At 42.6% G+C, this 19763-nt stretch overlaps 1 protein-coding gene and 1 pseudogene across 1 annotated transcript; both read right to left on the bottom strand.

Annotated features, from left to right (window-relative positions):
- Positions 1-920: 920 nt before the first annotated feature.
- Positions 921-7749, bottom strand: LOC137353545 (ferritin heavy chain-like; annotated as a pseudogene).
- A 1799-nt stretch (positions 7750-9548) lies between these two features.
- LOC137353653 (ferritin, middle subunit-like) lies at positions 9549-12581 on the bottom strand. Its single transcript, XM_068020004.1, has 4 exons — positions 12355-12581; positions 11123-11269; positions 10639-10764; positions 9549-9832 (listed from the first exon to the last, which is right to left on the bottom strand). Exons 1-4 carry the CDS (start codon positions 12454-12456, stop codon positions 9680-9682), a joined length of 528 nt encoding a protein of 175 aa, XP_067876105.1. The 5' UTR covers positions 12457-12581; the 3' UTR covers positions 9549-9679.
- Between the last annotated feature and the right edge of the window lie 7182 nt (positions 12582-19763).

The following is a 19763-nucleotide window of genomic DNA, read 5'->3' as shown; positions in this document are numbered from 1 at the left end:
CCACAATCTAATTGAATGGTGAAGCAGGTGAGAGGTTGAATGGCCTCCAGTTTCTTTGTACCTTCCTACATGACCTGTGTAGCACGTGAGCACATAAGGTCATAAGAACTAGGAATAGAAGTAGGCAATTCAACCCCTCGAGCCTGCTCCGCCATTCAATACAATAATTCAATATGAAATAAATCATGGTTATTTAAAAAAGTGATCATTTTCTTTGAACATTTTCATTTAGTTACAAAAAATATTAGAGATGGGGTGGGGGTGGAGAAAGGACTGTGGATTTGCCTATCAGAAAACCATCCTGGTCGTGCCCACACCAATTAGAACACAAATAGGCTCTTGGCTTTCTGATTAGCAAATCAAATAGCCCTTTCTTCGCTCAATCTCCAATATTTTTTGTAACTAAATAAAAATGTTCAAAGAAAATGAAGACCACTTTTTTTTAAAAATAAAAATGATTTATCTCCGTTTTTCTTTCAGCAATGCCCAGATTAACCTTTCATTCCTGGAGACTCCAGGACAATCCTGGAAGCCTTTCTCTATGGCACAGCATCATGAGCCAATATGCACAGAACGTCTGTCACACTCACAAGAATTTCAGTGATGAAAATACAGAACCAAACCGAATTACAAAAAATGGGAACATTTTAAAAGACTGGTACATTTGCCATCAAAAAAAAAATGGAGAACAAGTCACATGATCCATACCAACTCCTGCAGTAAAATCCACATTCATGCTTACTAGAAGTGAAACCAATTAATCCCATCTGCATGGAAATGAGTCAACCTATCACACATGGAAGTGAGCTATGCACAAAATGAACTAAGACAAAAGGTACTCCCCAGCTTCTACGTCTCCAGCTACTCTTCACCACAATAGAGTGTGAACAGCCCTCATCAAAAGTTATTGTACCAGCCCATCAAGAACGGAAACCTAAAGTCACATGGGCTAAACTAACACTTGAGTTCACCTATAAGAACAAAAGGAGTCTTACCAGTACTGTTATCATTCTCGGCTCTCCAGCCCCAGTCAAAACACCTGTCACTGTTTATCTGGCAAAACAGGGGCTGAAACACTAGTAAAGAAAAAAAAGTCGGTGGTCAGTGGTAGGTGAAAAGTGGAAACCATCCCAGTCTGCCCATACCATGATTGATGTGATCTGCAATACCTTGCAACATTATGCAAATTGGTTTTTTAAAATTGAAATTGTGCACAGGGGAAATATTTTGCTCTGGTCAGGGCCACAGATCAAACCTGGGACTATTTCTATGGTTTAGTTCTACACCAGGGCATGCCTCATCCCATGACACCAGAGGAGTTTCTAACTTAAAGATTGTAAATATAGCTTCAGTGCTGCTTATGCAGCTGCAGATCCAAAAATCAAGGTAACATTGTTAACGGAGAAAGTTACTGGAACACACAGGTCTAGATTTTCCACTTAGTAACCCATTTATTTTAAACCACAACTGGGGCTATAAAATGTAGACCTTAATGCTGGGGCAGCAACATCTCTGGGTTTGGCCAATGTCATGACTGCAACACAGAAAACTAGCATGAATGAGGCACCCAAGTTAGTTCAGAGGTTTTGAAGAACCAGTTAATTCCAGCAGTTGGCGCTGAATCCTTAGTACTTCTTGTCTTTGCTCTCAATGGAAACTCAAGTGGTAATCTGGTGCTGCAATGCTAGTGGCTGCAGCCTTGACAGTACAGGATCATCAGGAACTCTTTACAAAGGCTGTGCACATTAAATATTGTGCAAAAAAATACAGTCAAAAGTTGAGATATGAATTAAAGTCAGTAGCCAGGAAAGGTTTATATATTAGCCAATCTAAATTTGCCTCTAGTAACCCATACTGAAATTTACACTGGCATTACAGATCAGTAAATCAAAGGACAATATACAATTTCTTGAAGGAGCAAGTTACCTCCAAAATCAGAGTTCGGTAACCAGCCATTTTGTGAAATTGTACTGTTCTTTACTAGATTACACTGTGCCTTTACTTGTTAAAAGGCACTCTGCAGGGGTATAGAGTCCATCCAATTGCCACCTTGCTTAAAATGACCATCCTTCATGTAGACCCCCTGAGGTTTCAAAGTATAGGACATATCAATGGTAACCATCCAGATGCTCAACATGAAGGGGTTTGTTTTAGGCACCAATTGAATTGCACATTGACCATTATTAATTGCTGTTCAGCATTGAGAAATAAATATTGAATCTAGTGAAGAAATCACTAAAAGCCCTTTTCCAGCAAGACTGGAGTTCAGACTTTTTAAAAAAAACAAGAGTCATATAAAGAAAAAAGTGACTTTAACTTGCCTCTTCCAAATGCAACATCTCAGGATCATGATTCTATCTAGAAGAGCAGTTGTTTCTCAAAATAGTATTTAATAATCCACTAAGGTTTAAGGATTTCAATTTGTAAAATTTAAAACAAACCATTTTAGCCTGCATACACGCTAGTCCATTACAGACCAACAACCTAGCCCAGCTGCATTAAAGAGGCCTATTAAAAAGCATTTACCTTCGTTACGAATAGTCAAGTCAGCACAGATTACGGGATACATGAAGCCCATTCAACCACTCGAGGGCATCTTCTCCATAAAAGGGCTTTTGAACCGCTCAGGACATGAATAAATGATTATATCCAATTTAAAAGTCCTTTTATTGCAAGTAGCTTGCACACAACAATCTGGCACAAAGTTCAGTTCACAAATGTTTGTAATAGCTGAGACACCAATTGATGGACAAGACATGTTCATTTCAAACAGTTGAAATATTGTAGTCATATTAACTACTCTCCTCTAGAGAGAGCTTGTTAAACAGGTACTCTCCCACCCCATTCTCAGGAACTCCCAGACGCTTCAGGTTGGTGATGTAGTCCCCATGTTGCTTGATCATCCTTACCTCTTCATCCAAATAGTGAGTCTCCAGGAAGTCACACAGCTGGAAGAGAGGAATGGAAAATGCAACATCTGCAGTGTAACCTCCTAATTTAATTTTTAAAATGGGCACTAGATACCCGAAGTGAAAATTCAGGAATGCAGCCAATTCGGTTTACACTACTCCAGTCACTTTCAAAATGAAGTTTGTGGTCTGCTGCACAATTGGTTTTTAATCCTTACATGGGATTTGAGCATTGCTGGCAAGGCCAGCATTTTTGCCCACCCCTAATTGTCCTTGTAGTGAGCTGCATTCTTGAAAGGCTGTAGTGCATGTGATGTAGATCCTCCCCAACAGCACTGTGGGTGTAAGTTGCAGGATTTTCATCCAGCGACAGTGAAGGAATGGCAAAATCGTTCCAAGTCAGGATGATTGGTGGTGTGGAGGGGAAATTGCAGGTGGTGTTCCCATGCAGATGCTGCCTTTGTCCTTCTAGGTGATAGAGGTCACTGGAGCCTTGGTACATTGCTGCAGTGCATCTTGTAGATGTACACTGCTGCCACTGTGCGTTGGTTGTGGAAGAAGTGAATGTTTAAGTTGGTGGATAGGGTGCCAATCAAGCAGACTGCTTTGTCCTGGATGGTGTCGGGCTTTGAGTGTTAGAGCTGCACTCATCCAGGCAAATGGACAGTGCTCCATCACACACCTGATGTGTGCTTTGCAGCTGGCGGACAGGCTTAAGTCAGGTGGTGAGTTACTGCCTCCAACCCCATGTTGTAGCCACAGTATTTATGTGGCTGGTCCAGTTCAGTTTCTGGATAGTGGGAACCCCCAGGATGTTGATAGGTGAGGGATTCACTGATGGCAATGCCATTGAATGTCAAGGGAAGACAGTTAGATTCCCTGTTGTTGGATATAGTCAATTCCTGGCATGTATGTTACTTGCCATTTATCAGCCCAAGCCTATATGTTGTCCAGGTCTTGCTGCATATGGACACAGACTGCTTCAGTATCTGAGGAGTTGTAAATGGTACTGAACATCTTACAATCAGCAAACATCCCAACTTCTGATCTTAAGATGGAGGGAAGGTCAATGAAGAAGCAGCTGAAGATGGTTGGACCTAGGACACTACCAGGAGGAACTCCTGCAGTGATGACCTGGGCTGAGATGATTGACCTCCAATAACCACAACCATCTTTTTATGCTAGGTATGGCCCCAATCAGTGGGGAGCTTTACCCCCACCCCCCCCCCACATTGACTTGAATTTTGCTTGGGCTCCTTGATGCTACACTCAGTCAAATGTTGCCTTGATGTCAAGGGCAGTCACACTCACCGAGTTCAGTTCTTCTGTCCATGTTTGGACCAAGGCTCTAATGAGGTCAGGAGCTGGGTGGCCCTGACGGAACGGCCAAGTGTAAGGCCATTCGGCCCCTCGAGCTTGTTTTACTATTCAATTAGTTCATAGCTGATCTGTTTAATTCAATTTACCTACCTCGGTTTCATAATCCTCAATATCCTTGCCTAACAAAAACATGCCAATCTCAGTTTTGAATTTTCAATTGATTCCTCCAGCCTCAGCTTTTATTTTAGGATGGGGTGGGGTGGGGTGGGTGTGGGTGGGCAGTGGTTTGGGTTTCAGGGAAGCTTTCCACATAAGAAAGAAGTGTTTCCTGACATCACAACTGAATGCCCAGCCTCTCATTTGAAAGTTATGTCCTTGTTCTGGACAAGGAAATAGTTTAGCTATTTACTCAATCAAATCCTTTAATCACCTTAAATACCTCAATTAAAACACCCCTTAATCTTCTAGACATGAGGGACTACAAGCCAGATTTGGAATCGGAAGAAATGGATCAAAAAGCATTGTGGGTCACAGTATTGACCACTTCCAATGATTCAGAACTGACCAAATACTAACCTATTGTCAGTTTGAAGCTTGTCTGCAAGCAGATGTGTGGATCCACTTAACATTGCGTGCACTTCTGTTGTGTCTTAAGACCCAGAGACACCAATCCAACCATGTTCTGTACCAGTCCCTTCACTTCAAAAAAAAACATTCTTGCCTAATTATCTTGACACAAAACTTATGTGACGGTCAGTCTGGGTGGTGGCAAGTTTGTATAGATCCAGCAAACTTTGGATCACATTCTTCACCTGCTCCATAGCAACCTGCATTGCCTGTAGACCATTGCTCCACTCTAGTTTCCAAGGGGAAAGACAAGTGATGAAACGTCCAAGGTTTCAGTCAGCTAGTTTGGGAATATTTGTTTTATCTTCACAATTCAGAACTAGCTCAGGTTACATCCATTAGTACTTGACTGATGATGAAACAGAGAGTGAACATGTTAATTAGCTTGTAGAGAGCAATGGGCTCATGTGCAATTTGGAACAACCTGGAAGCTCCATATATTTCACCTCAATGGAAGAATCTTCAGCTGTGCCAGTTGAGTGGCAGACTCCTCAGTTCTTGCCTTGACAGAACTCTAGTGGCAGATTAACAATGAACAAAGAACTAATTTTTCTTAATCCAATTTCCTTCAAAAAAAAAATAGCAACTTAAAGCCCCAGTGTAAATCCTGCCCTTTTCAATCAGGTCATTTCCCCATTTTCAACCTTCACATCCTGTAAGGGGATACAGCCTCCATACTGATTCTGGAATTTCATCAGCTTCTCTGCGACTGATGTTTGAAGAATTGGGAGAAGTTGCCAAGAGCGACATTATCCCGGTCAAAGAAAGACATCTGAAAGACCAATTCAAATCCGATTAATGTACTGGCCCCAGTTCTGGACCATAGGGATAATATCTAAAGTTAGATTCTTGTTGCACAAACTACTTCAAGCATTTATAGCAAATTTCTTCCAAAAGCACATTAACCGATGTAGAGAATGGACAATCTAATCTCAATTTATTTTATAAAGAAACAGAACATGTATATAGATACAAATGAGTAAGTATTTAACTGTAGTCAGTCACATTAGTAGCAGTAATAGAAAGAATGGGTGTAGATTTGCCAGTATACCAGGCTTTCTATCCTGACAACGTCCCAAGGGGGAAAAATCAATTATGCCCATTCATTCAAAACTACCAACATCACATCACAACATCACAAGTGCCTGAAGAGGTGGTAGAGGCAGGAACCCTCACAACATTGAAATAGCATTTAGATGAGCACTTGAAACACCATAGCATACAAGGTTACAGACCAAGTGCTGGAAAATGGGATGAGAATAGTTAGGTGCTTGATGGCTGGTACAGACACGATGGGGCAAAAGGCCTGTTTCTGTGCTGTATAACTATGACAAAGCCTCCTTTTAGCTCAGATACCAGGTTGAAGTTCTTATTCTGCAGAAGAATCTTCAGAACAGGAAATTGCCCCACTGGTTGAGCATCACCACTCCCCACAAGTATACAGAAGGCAAGAAAAAGGCAGCTGTATAGTCCCTCAAACCTGCCTGGAGTTGTGGCATAAACTAGGTAACAAAGTAGAATTCAAGTCAGACAGCCTAGTAGGGCTATTAAAGCTTATAAAAAACTGAAGTTAACTTCAAGTAATGGGGAAAAATGATAAAACTCAGCACAGAAAGGTAAAGGTAGGGGGCAGCGAGCTCCATGTTGATCTGCTTGTTGACAGTAGCCTCATACTCCTAGTCATACTTCTGGAATATCTGGGACTCCATACTGTCTATTTTATCTCTCTTAAAAGATAGAGAAAAGACACCTAAAATAATAAAACAATAACCTAAATCTTTATTAGAGAAAAAAAAACCCCTGAATTTATACTCCTGGAAACCACACATTTTTTCACATCCAGGAAATGACATCATCAACACACTCTTGTTAACCAATCAAACAGCTGCCATGCTCAAGGATTCCAATCAACATCAGATGGAGTTCGAAAACAGGAGCCAATCTGAATGTTAAATATGAGGCAGATTTAGGTTGCAGTTTAATGATGACATCATTGCTGATTGGTCCCTTGCCCTCTCAAAAGTGAAGAATCTGAAAGTGTCTCGTTATTGTTGAGAATGACGTTTTAGAGGAGATTTCAAGCCTCACACAGACCCAGAAAACAGTATCAGTTTGTTACTTTAAGATGCCCGTGAGCTTGATCCAATATTTAAGTTAATTAAGCATCATTTAGCATTTCAGTAAAATGACAGATTTATATCAATAATTGGGTGACACACACACACGTGTCTGATTCAACTACGCAATGAAAGGGGGCCAAGCTACCCATCGTGTCTATGCTGGCTTTTCACAATCCAAAACTAGTTTCACTGCCCTACTCTGCCTGATAGCGCCATAACTTTCTCTACTTCAAACATGTATCATGTCTTCCCTTAAAAGTTGCAAGAGTTTCTGCCTCAAGAACTTCCCATAGCAAAGCATTCGATGCAGTTCTAGTAGCTGTTTAGAATCCAGGGTGCTTTTGCAACCTGTGCCTATGCAGAATCCCTGTAAGTTTGTAATGTGCTATGCACCAAAACTACTGACTGCCCCTCAGCATCTGCTAAAATCTAACAGGGAAGCTCCCCTGTCTCCAACCCAAATGAGGTACAGTGTGGTAGTATCAGGTTCACTGCCAGTGCAAGATGCAGGTTGAAAGCCCAATCCACAGAACAGTGGCAGAGATGATTTTGTTAATGAACTAACAGTAAGGTGACCACAGGAGCACAGGCAGACTGAGTCACCCTTAACAAGTATTGGTGTTCATTAGATTCAGTTCATATGAGTTTGGATTTAAGGCTAGATAATGGTTGATGAAATGCTTAAAATGAGTCCAAATAAAGCAAGAATGTGCTAATACTTTTCCTCGTCTGTGCAAATAGCAGAAACTCTCCTCTTGCTGTTTTGATGCCATGTTACATTGTACCCAGTTTGCAGAGACTTCAAGATTTACTTACAATGATTTCAAGTACGAGTGGTGTCTCTATTGTCCAGCAATAGATTGATAAAGGAAAAAAGGTAGATAGAAAGAAGCGAGCCGAGTGTTCGGAAGGTTTGGTTAAAATATTCCCTCCTTGTTGGGGAAAGTGCCCATTAGTACTGGATATCAATGGTTAATTTATGTTATGGTGAGTCTGGCTCACAAGTAAGCAACTAGTCCATCTCACCTATCTCACAGGTGTGCTCTCATAGCTCATGATAGATGTTCCACACCCACCCAGGACTGTGTTATCTCCTGCAAGAGGCAGGAGACTACCAGATTAAAAATCCATGCAAGGGGGAAAAACAAAATTGAAAACTCCAAGTCTTTCAGGCAATGGAAACTAGCCCAAGAGATCACAGTGACTTTATTACAAGAAACCTACCTCCTGTAGGAAATAATCTGCACACAGTTGAAAGTTGGGGGGGGGTTGGGGGTGGGGAATATAGGACATTGACCATTCTTATGAACTAGAAAAGTCAAGCCAGTATACAAAAAGTGGACAATTTAGTTCAATATTTGAACTTCAAACCAAATTACAGAACATTGAATTTAAAAGTAGCAAGTTTAAACTGTTCTATTTATAGTAACAATGGGATTTCTCTTTAAGGATGTAGGCATCACTAGCAAGGCCAGCATTTATTGCCCATATGGAGTTACCCTTGATAGGGTGGTGAGCTGCATCAAAATAGCTGCTGTCTCTAGTGAAGTTACTCAGTTAGGTAGGACACAATGTTCCCTAGAAGCAATGCAGTAACCAGGAATGTACCACACAGGAGCAACATTCCCTTCAAGATGCACATCCATCTTAATTGGCTGCACACTGCCACAAGCCTGCGATGCGCAAACAGAAGTTAGAGAGAACATTGGTAGGGAGTTCTAAAACTTTGATCCAGCCATAATGAACAGCATCATGTCCAATTCAAGATGGTTTGTGACAGAGCTGAACTTTGTCTGACCAGCCAATTCACATCTTTTGGCTCAAGTCATAATTTACTGTTCTAAAGAACCTGTTGCAATTGGTGGAAGCCCCTACCCTTCAGCTTCCTGACCATTGAATAGATGGTGACTTAAATCTGTACACAAACACGGCATGAGAAAAAAAATGGGAACAGTCTTAATCCTTCTTTCCCCCCCAAAAGCTGATTAAAAAGACATACTTGCAGTACAGCAACAGCACAACTTAATGAGAGGTTTAGGAGAGGCTAGCTAGTGGTGGAGGGGTGGAAAAGGAGGAGAAGAAATTGTCAAAGGAAAGTAGGGAAGAGAAAAGGAACAAACTTGCTCTAATTGCAAATGGAGCCTCACGAGGCTAGAAAAGAAATTCCTTTTGCTGCAGGATAGCAATTTGGTTTCAACACTTCTCCCCACCACCCTCAGGACTCTAGTACTTCAAATCATGACAATTTGATGAATGATTGGAGCTCATGTGTCACCACACATCATAAAGGGATGAGTTCAAGTCATTAGCAAGTACAAGTCTGAGAAACTAATATTCACCCAATTTTTTTTTTCCCTGATCCCTGTCCAGTGACCCCTGGGTTAGGAGCAGGTGAAGATTCACCCCATTGCAAGGGGAACCCAGTAGAAGATCCAGAGTCTAATCACTATTGTAACTAGCTAAGCAACTTGACTTCAAGCTACAAGTTGTCAAAATAAGATAAGTATGTGATCTGCATGATAGTGTATAATATTTCATTCAATAGACAAGATCAATTGAAGATGGTTTTATTTTAGGTAATGTATCAGTTGATGTACAATATTTCCTCCTAAGAGAAAGCTAAATTCTGGTTATAGTTGGAAATGCACATGACATACAGACAAAGTAGTCTACAATCAAATAGTTAGGTAATGTGATGCCACATTAGCTACTCTCTAGAGAGAGCTTGTCAAACAGGTACTCTCCCATCCCATTCTCAGGAGCTCCCAGACGCTTCAGGTTGGTGATGTAGTCCCCAAGTTGCTTGATCACCTTCACCTGCTCATCCAAATAGTGAGTCTCCAGGAAGTCACACAGCTGGAAGGGAAGAAAAATATATTACATATACACAGTTGCAAGATGCCAAATATGAAGATCAGTTTTTCTGCAGCCAATTCTCACTCCTGCTTTGAGTAGGAGATTGCTTTCAGGAAGTGATGTGGTATGCTGCATTATGTCAGGTTATGGTCACTCAAACACAGCAGCTTTTAAATGAAATTTCAAAGTATTTCATTAATGGTAAACCAGTTTTGAATGTTCAGAGGCTGAGAAAGATGTGAAACAAAACTGACATTCACAGGACATCCCATAACACTGCACAGCCAACGAAGTACTTTTGAAGTGTCACTGTTAGTAATAAGATGCAGCAGCCAATTTGTGCACAGCAAGCTCCCAGAAACTATGGATTTTGGGAGGGGGAAAAAAAAAAAAAAAAAAAAAATTAGATATTGGCCAAAACACTGGGATAACCCATGTTCAAAGATTGCTATGCAATCTTTTACACCACTCACTCAGATGGGGCCTTGGTTGAACATTTCATCTGAACCAAATGTATAACAGTCCAGTTTTGGAGTGCAACACTTCAGCTTTTTGCCCCCACAAGCTCTCAACTCAGGCAGAGTGCTAACAAAACCACAGCTGAAATCAAGTTGCATCAAGTTCTATTTTTAATAGATATTTTCACCAACTGCTAAGTATGTTAACTTTGGATCAGTGTCTATCGCTACACTAGAATATAGTGATTATTAATCTGCTTGGAGTCTAATTTTGGTTGATTACTTCAAAGTGAATGAAACAATACACAAGTCTATTAGTGACCAGAATTAGGATGACGTGAAGCTTACATGAGGGTCAGTACAGGTGGTGGCGAGTTGGTGTAGATCCAGAAAACTCTGGTTCACATACTTCTCCAGACTGAGGGCAACCTGCATTGCCTGTAGACCATTGCTCCACTCATCCCTCTCTGGTTTCTGAAATGGGAAGAGACAGTTATACTGCTTGAAGTTTCAGCTATTTCAGGATTGCTTCCATGTCTATTTCTCAGTCCCACTGAAATAAGTTCAGGATCAAATTTGATGGGCCTAAATAGATTAGGCAGGAAGGACCCATTCTCCCTGGAGGAGAGGTCAATTACCAGGGGGCACAGATTTAAAGTGTTTGGTAGAAGGATTAGAGGCAATGAGGAAAAACCTTTACACCCAGAGGGTGGCAGGAGTCAGGAATTCCCTGCACAGATCAGTGGTGTAGGCAGAAACCCTCAACTCATTTAAAAAGGTATCTGGACCTGCACATTCTGGAAGGAGAGATTAGATAGCTAGTTTTTTCAACCTTCACATCCTGTAGGAGGATGCGGCCTCCACGCTGATTCTGGAATTTCATCAGCTTCTCCGCATGTTCCTGCTTCTCATGGGAATGATGTTTGAAGAACTGGGAGAAGTTGTTGAGGGCGACATCATCCCGGTCAAAGAAAGACATCTGAAAGAACAATTCAAATTTCATTCACACAATTGGCCTCCGTTTACTCCTCAAAAAGGTTTGAGCCAAATAGTCTTCCTGCCTTTCAGTTAAACTGACTGCTCAATAATGAAATTAAAATCTCTTGCCTTCCTTAGTGTTTTGGATGGTTTGTATGGATGGTAGAACTGAAGTGAAAAAACCATCCAACTCCAAATCAATCACCAAACACACCAGAAAATTTGAGGAAGTTAGTAGCAATCCTGATGAAATTTCCAGTCTGATGCTTAAATTTCATCAAATTTTCCATTTTCCATTAAAAAATATTTCCAGTTAAAGAAAATTTGAAATAGTAACCGGAATACAATTAACACAGATGGGCAACTTTATAGACACCATGGAAGTGGGAATTGAAAACAAATCCCTTCAAGTGCAATGCTCACAGGCCTTCCAAGAAGGATTGTAAACCTTCCATTGTTCAACAGTTAGGATTGTTCACAGCTCACCAAGGAAACTGCACAATTTCCTTAATGTTAGCAGCAGAGCATTTTCAAATTTAAAGACAAAAGACTGGCATACCAATTATGTTACTGGATTGGTAATCCAGAGAATTTATGTTAAATCTTGAAAAAAAAACCCACCAAACTAGAAATACCAGAAAAAGCAATTGTGAAGGGGTCAAATTGCTAAATAACAAACCAACTTAAAAAAAAAGTCCTTACCTGGCCAATAGGTAACTCCAGTCAAGCACAAACATAACTGACTCAACTACCTTCTGACATACCCTACTAAACCACTCAGTTGTGGCAACTAGAGGGATAGATAGGAAATATCAGCCACATCCTGAGTGAATTCTAAAGTCTAAATTTCAAGTTGCAAGGACACTTTTGCTCCACATATATCAGTCTCAGAATAGTCAATTAACAAACCAATTGATACTAACACCACAATTATATTAATTGCAGTAAAATTACTACAAAAATTAAGTTAAAAAAAGACATATGCAGACAACAAAACTCAAACATACAATAAGACAAGTTAGGTTGAAGGAAGAGAGTTCACCTCAACATAATAGATTTTATTGTAAACCCAGAGACAACACTCACCAAAGAAAAATAAAGATAGGAAGCAGTAAGTTCCACATTAATCTGCTTGTTGACAGCAGCCTCACAATCCTGGTGATAGTTTTGACAAATCTGAGAATCCATTTTGAGAATGTAGCTTTTAATTTACACAAACCAAAAAAAAAACTATCACAATTTTAGGATCAACACCAAATGCCTAAAACTATACTATCAAAGGACTGGAATTTATACTCCAGGACCCCCAACCCCAGTTCATTAAGCAGGAAATGACATCATCAATGATGACTGACCACTCGTTAATCAATTGAACAGCTGCCATGTCCAAGGATTCCAATCAACACAGGGTTGGATTTGGGACCCAGGAGCCAATCAGAATGTTGAAGGCAAGGCTTCTTTGATTGACAACTCAACCATGATGTCACAGCTTATTTGATCTTTGACCTCCCTCAAAGGTGCAAACTCCAAAAAATGTCTCGACCTAAAAATGGCAATAAAATATACACCAGAACCTCATTTTGTCAGTTATGGGGAGGTATTAAGACAAGCTTGACGCAGATCTGTAAAGTTACATTAGTTTGTTACTCTGAGAGACTCCTTATCCTAACTTTTAAATGGCAGTGCTGGGAGCCCTTTGGAAAATAGAGACATCATTTGTAGAAAACATGTTTCTATTAGTATTCAGCAACAAAAATAATGTGCTTGTGGGTCAACCAATGTAGGTATCTGATGATAGGTTGACATATGATGACGTTGTGACCCATTCAGAACCTCCTGCAATCACCTTGAGGATTCCCTGGGTTGTAGGGAGGCCAGTTTGAAAAGCAATGCCCTAAAGTGCTGAGTACCTCAGCTTTTTATTTAAGAAGTTCTGTCCGTTGGATTGCTAACCTAACAAATTTTGACATTTTTTTTTGGTTTTTCAGTAGATTTGTTGGGAATTTAGAATAGTGGGAATGGAGGTTAAGGCAGTTGTATGTTCCTCCTGCAGAATGTGGGAGGTAATGGTCGCCAAGAGTGTCCCTGCTGACTGCATCTGCGGGAAGTGCACCCAACTCCAGCTCCTCGAGAACCGCATTAGGGAACTGGAGCTGGAGCTGGATGAACTTCGGATCATTCGTGAGGCGGAGGGGGTTATTGAGAGGAGTTATGGGGAGGTAGTCACACCTCAGGTAAAAGAAGTAGGTAGATGGGTTACCGTCAGGGGAAGGAGATGGGACCAGCAGGCAGTGCAGGGATCCCCTGTGGCCGTTTCCCTCAACAACAGGTATACCGTTTTGGATACTGTTGCGGGGGACGACTTACCAGGGGTAAGCAATGGGGTACAGGTCTCTGGCACAGAGTCTGTCCCTGTTGCTCAGAAGGGAAGAGGGAAGAGGAGCAGAGCATTAGTCATTGGGGACTCCATAGTTAGGGGAACAGATAGGAGGTTCTGTGGGAACGAGAGAGACTCACGGTTGGTATGTTGCCTCCCAGGTGCCAGGGTTCGTGATGTCTTGGATCGTGTTTTTGGGATCCTTAAGGGGGAGGGGGAGCAGCCCCAAGTCGTGGTCCACATAGGCACCAACGACATAGGTAGGAAGAGAGATGGGGATTTAAGACAGAAATTCAGGGAGCTAGGGTGGAAGCTTAGAGCGAGAACAAAAAGAGTTGTTATCTCTGGGTTGTTGCCCGTGCCAAGTGATAACGAAGCGAGGAATAGGGAGAGAGAGGAGTTGAACACGTGGCTGCAGGGATGGTGCAGGAGGGAGGGTTTTGGTTTCCTGGATAATTGGGGCTCTTTCTGGGGTAGGTGGGACCTCTACAAACAGGATGGTCTTCACCTGAACCAGAGGGGTACCAATATCCTGGGTGGGAGATTTGCTAGTGCTCTTCGGGGGGGTTTAAACTAATTCAGCAGGGGAATGGGAACCTAAAATGTAGTGCCAGTGTACAGGATGTTGAGAGTAGTGAGGTCAGGGCTAAGGTTACAAGGACGCAAGAGGGCACTGGCAAGCAAGAACCTGGTTTAAAGTGTGTCTACTTCAACACCAGGAGCATCCGGAATAAGGTGGGTGAGCTTGCAGCATTGGTTGGTACCTGGGATCTCGATGTAGTGGCCATTTCGGAGACATGGGTAGAGCAGGGGCAGGAATGGATGTTGCAGGTTCCGGGATTTAGATGTTTCAGTAAGAACAGAGAAGATGGTAAAAGAGGGGGGGGGGGTGTGGCATTGTTAATCAAGGAGAGTATTACAGCGGCAGAAAGGACATTTGAGGACTCGTCTACTGAGGTAGTATGGGCCGAGGTTAGAAACAGGAGAGGTGAGGTCACCCTGTTGGGAGTCTTTTATAGACCTCCAAATAGTTCCAGAGATGTAGAGGAAAGGATAGCAAAGATGATTCTCGACAGGGGCGAGAGTAACAGGGTAGTTGTTATGGGGGACTTTAACTTTCCAAATATCGACTGGAAATACTATAGTTCGAGTACCTTAGATGGGTCAGTTTTTGTCCAGTGTGTGCAGGAGGGTTTTCTGACACAGTATGTAGACAGGCCAACCAGGGGCGATGCCACATTGGATTTGGTACTGGGTAATGAACCCGGCCAGGTGTTAGATTTAGATGTAGGTGAGCACTTTGGTGATAGTGATCACAATTCGGTTAGGTTTACCTTAGCGATGGGCAGGGACAGGTATATACCGCAGGACAAAAATTATAGCTGGGGGAAAGGAAATTATGATGCGATTAGGCAAGATTTAGGATGCGTAGGATGGGGAAGGAAACTGCAGGGGATGGGAACAATCGAAATGTGGAGCTTATTCAAGGAGCAGCTACTGCGTGTCCTTGATAAGTATGTACCTGTGAGGCAGGGAGGAAGTTGTCGAGCGAGGGAGCCGTGGTTTACTAAAGAAGTTGAAGCGCTTGTCAAGAGGAAGAAGAAGGCTTATGTTAGGATGAGACGTGAAGGCTCAGTTAGGGCGCTTGAGAGTTACAAGCTAGCCAGGAAGGATCTAAAGGGAGAACTAAGACGAGCAAGGAGAGGACACGAGAAGTCATTGGCGGATAGGATCAGGGAAAACCCTAAGGCTTTCTATAGGTATATCAGGAATAAAAGAATGACTAGAGTTAGATTAGGGCCAATCAAGGATAGTAGTGGGAAGTTGTGTGTGGAATCAGAGGAGGTAGGCGAAGTGTTAAATGAATATTTTGCGTCAGTATTTACAGTAGAGAAAGAAAATGTTGTCGAGGAGAATACTGAGATTCAGGCTACTAGGCTAGATGGGATTGAGGTTCACAAGGAGGAGGTGTTATCAATTTTGGAAAGTGTGAAAATAGATAAGTCCCCTGGGTCAGATGGGATTTATCCTAGGATTCTCTGGGAAGCTAGGGAGGAGATTGCAGAGCCTTTGTCCTTGATCTTTATGTCGTCATTGTCGACAGGAATAGTGCCGGAAGACTGGGGGATAGCAAATGTTGTCCCCTTGTTCAAGAAGGGGAGTAGAGACAGCCCTGGTAATTATAGACCTGTGAGCCTTACTTCGGTTGTGGGTAAAATGTTGGAAAAGGTTATAAGAGACAGGATTTATAATCATCTTGAAAAGAATAAATTCATTAGCGATAGTCAGCACGGTTTTGTGACGGGTAGGTCGTGCCTCACAAACCTTATTGAGTTTTTCGAGAAGGTGACCAAACAGGTGGATGTGTGTAAAGCAGTGGATGTGGTGTATATGGATTTCAGTAAGGCGTTTGATAAGGTTCCCCATGGTAGGCTATTGCAGAAAATACGGAAGTATGGAGTTGAAGGTGATTTAGAGCTTTGGATCAGAAATTGGCTAGCTGAAAGAAGACAGAGGGTGGTGGTTGATGGCAAATGTTCATCCTGGAGTTTAGTTACTAGTGGTGTACTGCAAGGATCTGTTTTGGGGCCACTGCTGTTTGTCATTTTTATAAATGACCTGGAAGAGGGTGTAGAAGGGTGGGTTAGTAAATTTGCGGATGACACTAAGGTCGGTGGAGTTGTGGATAGTGCCGAAGGATGTTGTAGGGTACAGAGGGACATAGATAGGCTGCAGAGCTGGGCTGAGAGATGGCAAATGGAGTTTAATGCGGAAAAGTGTGAGGTGATTCACTTTGGAAGGAGTAACAGGAATGCAGAGTACTGGACTAATGGGAAGATTCTTGGTAGTGTAGATGAACAGAGAGATCTTGGTGTCCAGGTGCATAAATCCCTGAAGGTTGCTACCCAGGTTAATAGGGCTGTTAAGAAGGCATATGGTGTGTTAGCTTTTATTAGTAGGGGGATCGAGTTTCGGAGCCACGAGGTCATGCTGCAGCTGTACAAAACTCTGGTGAGACCGCACCTGGAGTATTGCGTGCAGTTCTGGTCACCACATTATAGGAAGGATGTGGAAGCTATGGAAAGGGTGCAGAGGAGATTTACTAGGATGTTGCCTGGTATGGAGGGAAGGTCTTACAAGGAAAGGCTGAGGGACTTGAGGTTGTTTTCGTTGGAGAGAAGGAGGAGGAGAGGTGACTTAATAGAGACATATAAGATAATCAGAGGGTTAGATAGGGTGGATAGTGAGAGTCTTTTTCCTCGGATGGTGATGGCAAACACGAAGGGACATAGCTTTAAGTTGAGGGGTGATAGATATAGGACAGATGTCAGAGGTAGTTTCTTTACTCAGAGAGTAGTAGGGGCGTGGAACGCCCTGCCTGCAACAGTAGTAGACTCGCCAACTTTAAGGGCATTTAAGTGGTCATTGGATAGACATATGGATGAAAATGGAATAGTGTAGGTCAGATGGTTTCACAGGTCGGCGCAACATCGAGGGCCGAAGGGCCTGTACTGCGCTGTAATGTTCTAATTCTAATTCTAAAAAAAAATGGTAGGCCTCAGGCCCACATGTCTAATCTCCCCAGGAATCAGTTGCTGGATGCATATCACATGCCTGCCATTGTATTATCCCTATATTCAGTTCTCAGTTGTATCAACAACCATCTACTGTCAAAAATGTTTCCAATGAGTTAGTTTCTGATACTGTTTACATAGAATTATATCCAATGTACAACACAAAAACTGGCCACTCGGCCCAACTGGTCCATGCTGGCAATTATGCTCCACATGAGCCTCCTCCTACTCTACATAAAACAAACTAAAACAGCCTTCAACAGTGGATTGGTGGTCTGTATGGTCCTGGAGAATTGAAGATAACCAGTCAGTTAAAAGGCATGATCAAAGGCAGATTGGTGGAAGCAAGTTACTTTTGTTCAATAGTTGTTTCAAATACCAGGTTGCTGTTTAGGATATTATACTGTTCAATATTACACTAAGAACATCTCCCTTTGTCTTGTCCTTTAGTGAAGTCATGAACTAATTTAAAATAAATCGATTAACTTAAGAGACAAAACAACACGTCAAGTAACCTAAAGGTCCATTTCCATTGGGGCTGCCATGTGCACTATCTACAGGATACACTGCAGCAACTCGCCAAGGCTACTCCGACAGCCCCTCCCGAGCATGTGATCTCCACCAGCTAGAAGGACAAAGGAAGCAGGTGTATGGGAACACCACCACCTCCAAGTTCCCCTCTGAGTCACGCACCATTCTGACTTGGACATAAATCACCATTCCCTCATCGTCACTGGATCAAAATCATAGCACTCCCTTCCGAACATCACGATGGGAGAACCTTCAGCACGTGGACTACAGTGGTTCAAGAACAAGTCCCACCAGCACCTTCTCAAGGACAATTGGAGATGGGCAATAAATGCTGGCCTTGCCAGTGAGTCTCACATCTCAAGAATAAATTAACGTGTTTACCCAATAATATTGCACTGTTATTTCCAGGCCACCATTTTTCTTTGTGTTCACTGCACCAACAGTAGGTGGCATTGAAAGCAAACTGTGAAAGCTCAGGTCAGAGAGTTTTTTGAGCTCAGTTCCTAGGATATTGTTGCTGTGAAATCTTTGGCTGAATTTTCAAATTGGTTTCGGGAACCTGAGGCTGGATAATTTCAGGGTCCTGATTCTGCAGATGGCAGCCATGATGGAGCCTACCACTGTCTTATAGAAGAGAGCAGGCAGCTCCTCGCCGGGCCGCAGCCTCACCCAGCACAAAAGTGGCCAAACGGCCAAATGGATGGTCAAGTGCACGATCCTGCACAAAATCCCCCAGCTCCAGAAATTTGCCATCACCAATAAAAGAACTTTCACCTCTGCCTGCTTTGGACCTGACGGCTGTGCAAGATTCTGTTTGGGTTCGGCGATAAAGCTTTAAAAATTGCTTCCTTACCTTCCCCAGTCTGTTAACAAGCTCCTCAAAGAGCCTAATGAGCTGTTAATTTGAGGCAGACGTGTTTCCCGTTGCCGCCCTCCTGCCCACACTTTGCACGTGTAAGTGTGTGTATTTGTGGACACATGTCTACGTGTGAGTGGACATCAGCTGAGGCCAGAATCAGTCTTCAGTGTGTTCGCCTCCACCTTTAAGGTTGGAATTTCTCTGCGGTCTTCTGAACCTGCACTGTGTGGGGAACAGTCACTCACTGTGATTTTCCCTGGGAAGGACAATTAATAGCCAGAGGATGGACTCATCGTTTAATTAAGGGCAGCAGGCGGGTTGTCAAAGCTGGAGGGCCAATCAGAGGCCTTCCAGCTTGAAAGCAGCAGCAGGATGCAGAAACACAGAATCATACAATTGTTACAGCACCGAGGAGGCCATTCGGCCCATCGTGTCTTACCGGCTCTGTGAATCAACATTTCACCTAATGCCATTCCCCGCCTTCTCCCTGTAACCCTGCACATTCTTCCTTTTCATATAACAGTCTAATTCCCTTTTGAAAGCCTACATTGAACCTGCCTCCACCACACTCTCAGGCAGTTCTATCCAAACCTTAACCTCACGCTGTGTGAAAAAGTTTTCCTCATGTCACTTTTGTTTCTTTTACCAATTTCTTGAAATCTGTGCCCTCTCATTCTCGATCCTTTCACGAGTGGGAACAGTGTCTTCCTATCTACTTCGTCCAGGCCCCTCATGATTTTGATGCAATGGAAGGTAAGTGAGGGAGAGGCTGATTCTAAATGGAGGTGACAAAAGTTTGGGCAAAGAGCCTGATTTTTAGGAGCATCTCAAAGCAGGAGAGAGAGAGAGGTAGAAAGGCGAGAAGGTTTAAGAAGAGAATTCCAGAACTTAGGCTCTTGGCAGCTGAAGGTACAGCCGCCAATAGTTAAGCGATTAAAATTGGGGATACACAAAGGCCAGAATTAGAGGGGTGCAGATATCTCGAGGACTGTGGGGCTGGAGGAGATTGCAGCATTATGGAGGGGAGAGGCAATGAAGGGATTTGAAAAGAAGGATGAGAATTTTGAAATTGAGGTGTTGCTTAACCAGGAGCCAATGTGTGTCAGCGATGATAGGCATGATGAGTGAATTAGGGCAAGGACATTGGAGTTCT

The sequence above is a fragment of the Heterodontus francisci genome, chromosome 41, assembly GCF_036365525.1.
Source record: "Heterodontus francisci isolate sHetFra1 chromosome 41, sHetFra1.hap1, whole genome shotgun sequence".
Classification (NCBI taxonomy): domain Eukaryota; kingdom Metazoa; phylum Chordata; class Chondrichthyes; order Heterodontiformes; family Heterodontidae; genus Heterodontus; species Heterodontus francisci.
Note: the sequence above shows the minus strand (reverse complement) of the source record. Positions and strands in the feature narration are given on the sequence as shown.

Bases quoted from the DNA above. Each gene is read 5' to 3' on its own strand.
- LOC137353653 (XM_068020004.1), bottom strand. From the start codon at position 12,456: ATGGATTCTCAGATTTGTCAAAACTATCACCAGGATTGTGAGGCTGCT. The intron at 11,270-12,354 runs GTGAGTGTTGTC...TTGTTCTTTCAG, and splicing joins CCTATCTTTATTTTTCTTTG to ATGTCTTTCTTTGACCGGGA. The intron at 10,765-11,122 runs GTTGAAAAAACT...TTCCCATTTCAG, and splicing joins TCCTCCTACAGGATGTGAAG to AAACCAGAGAGGGATGAGTG.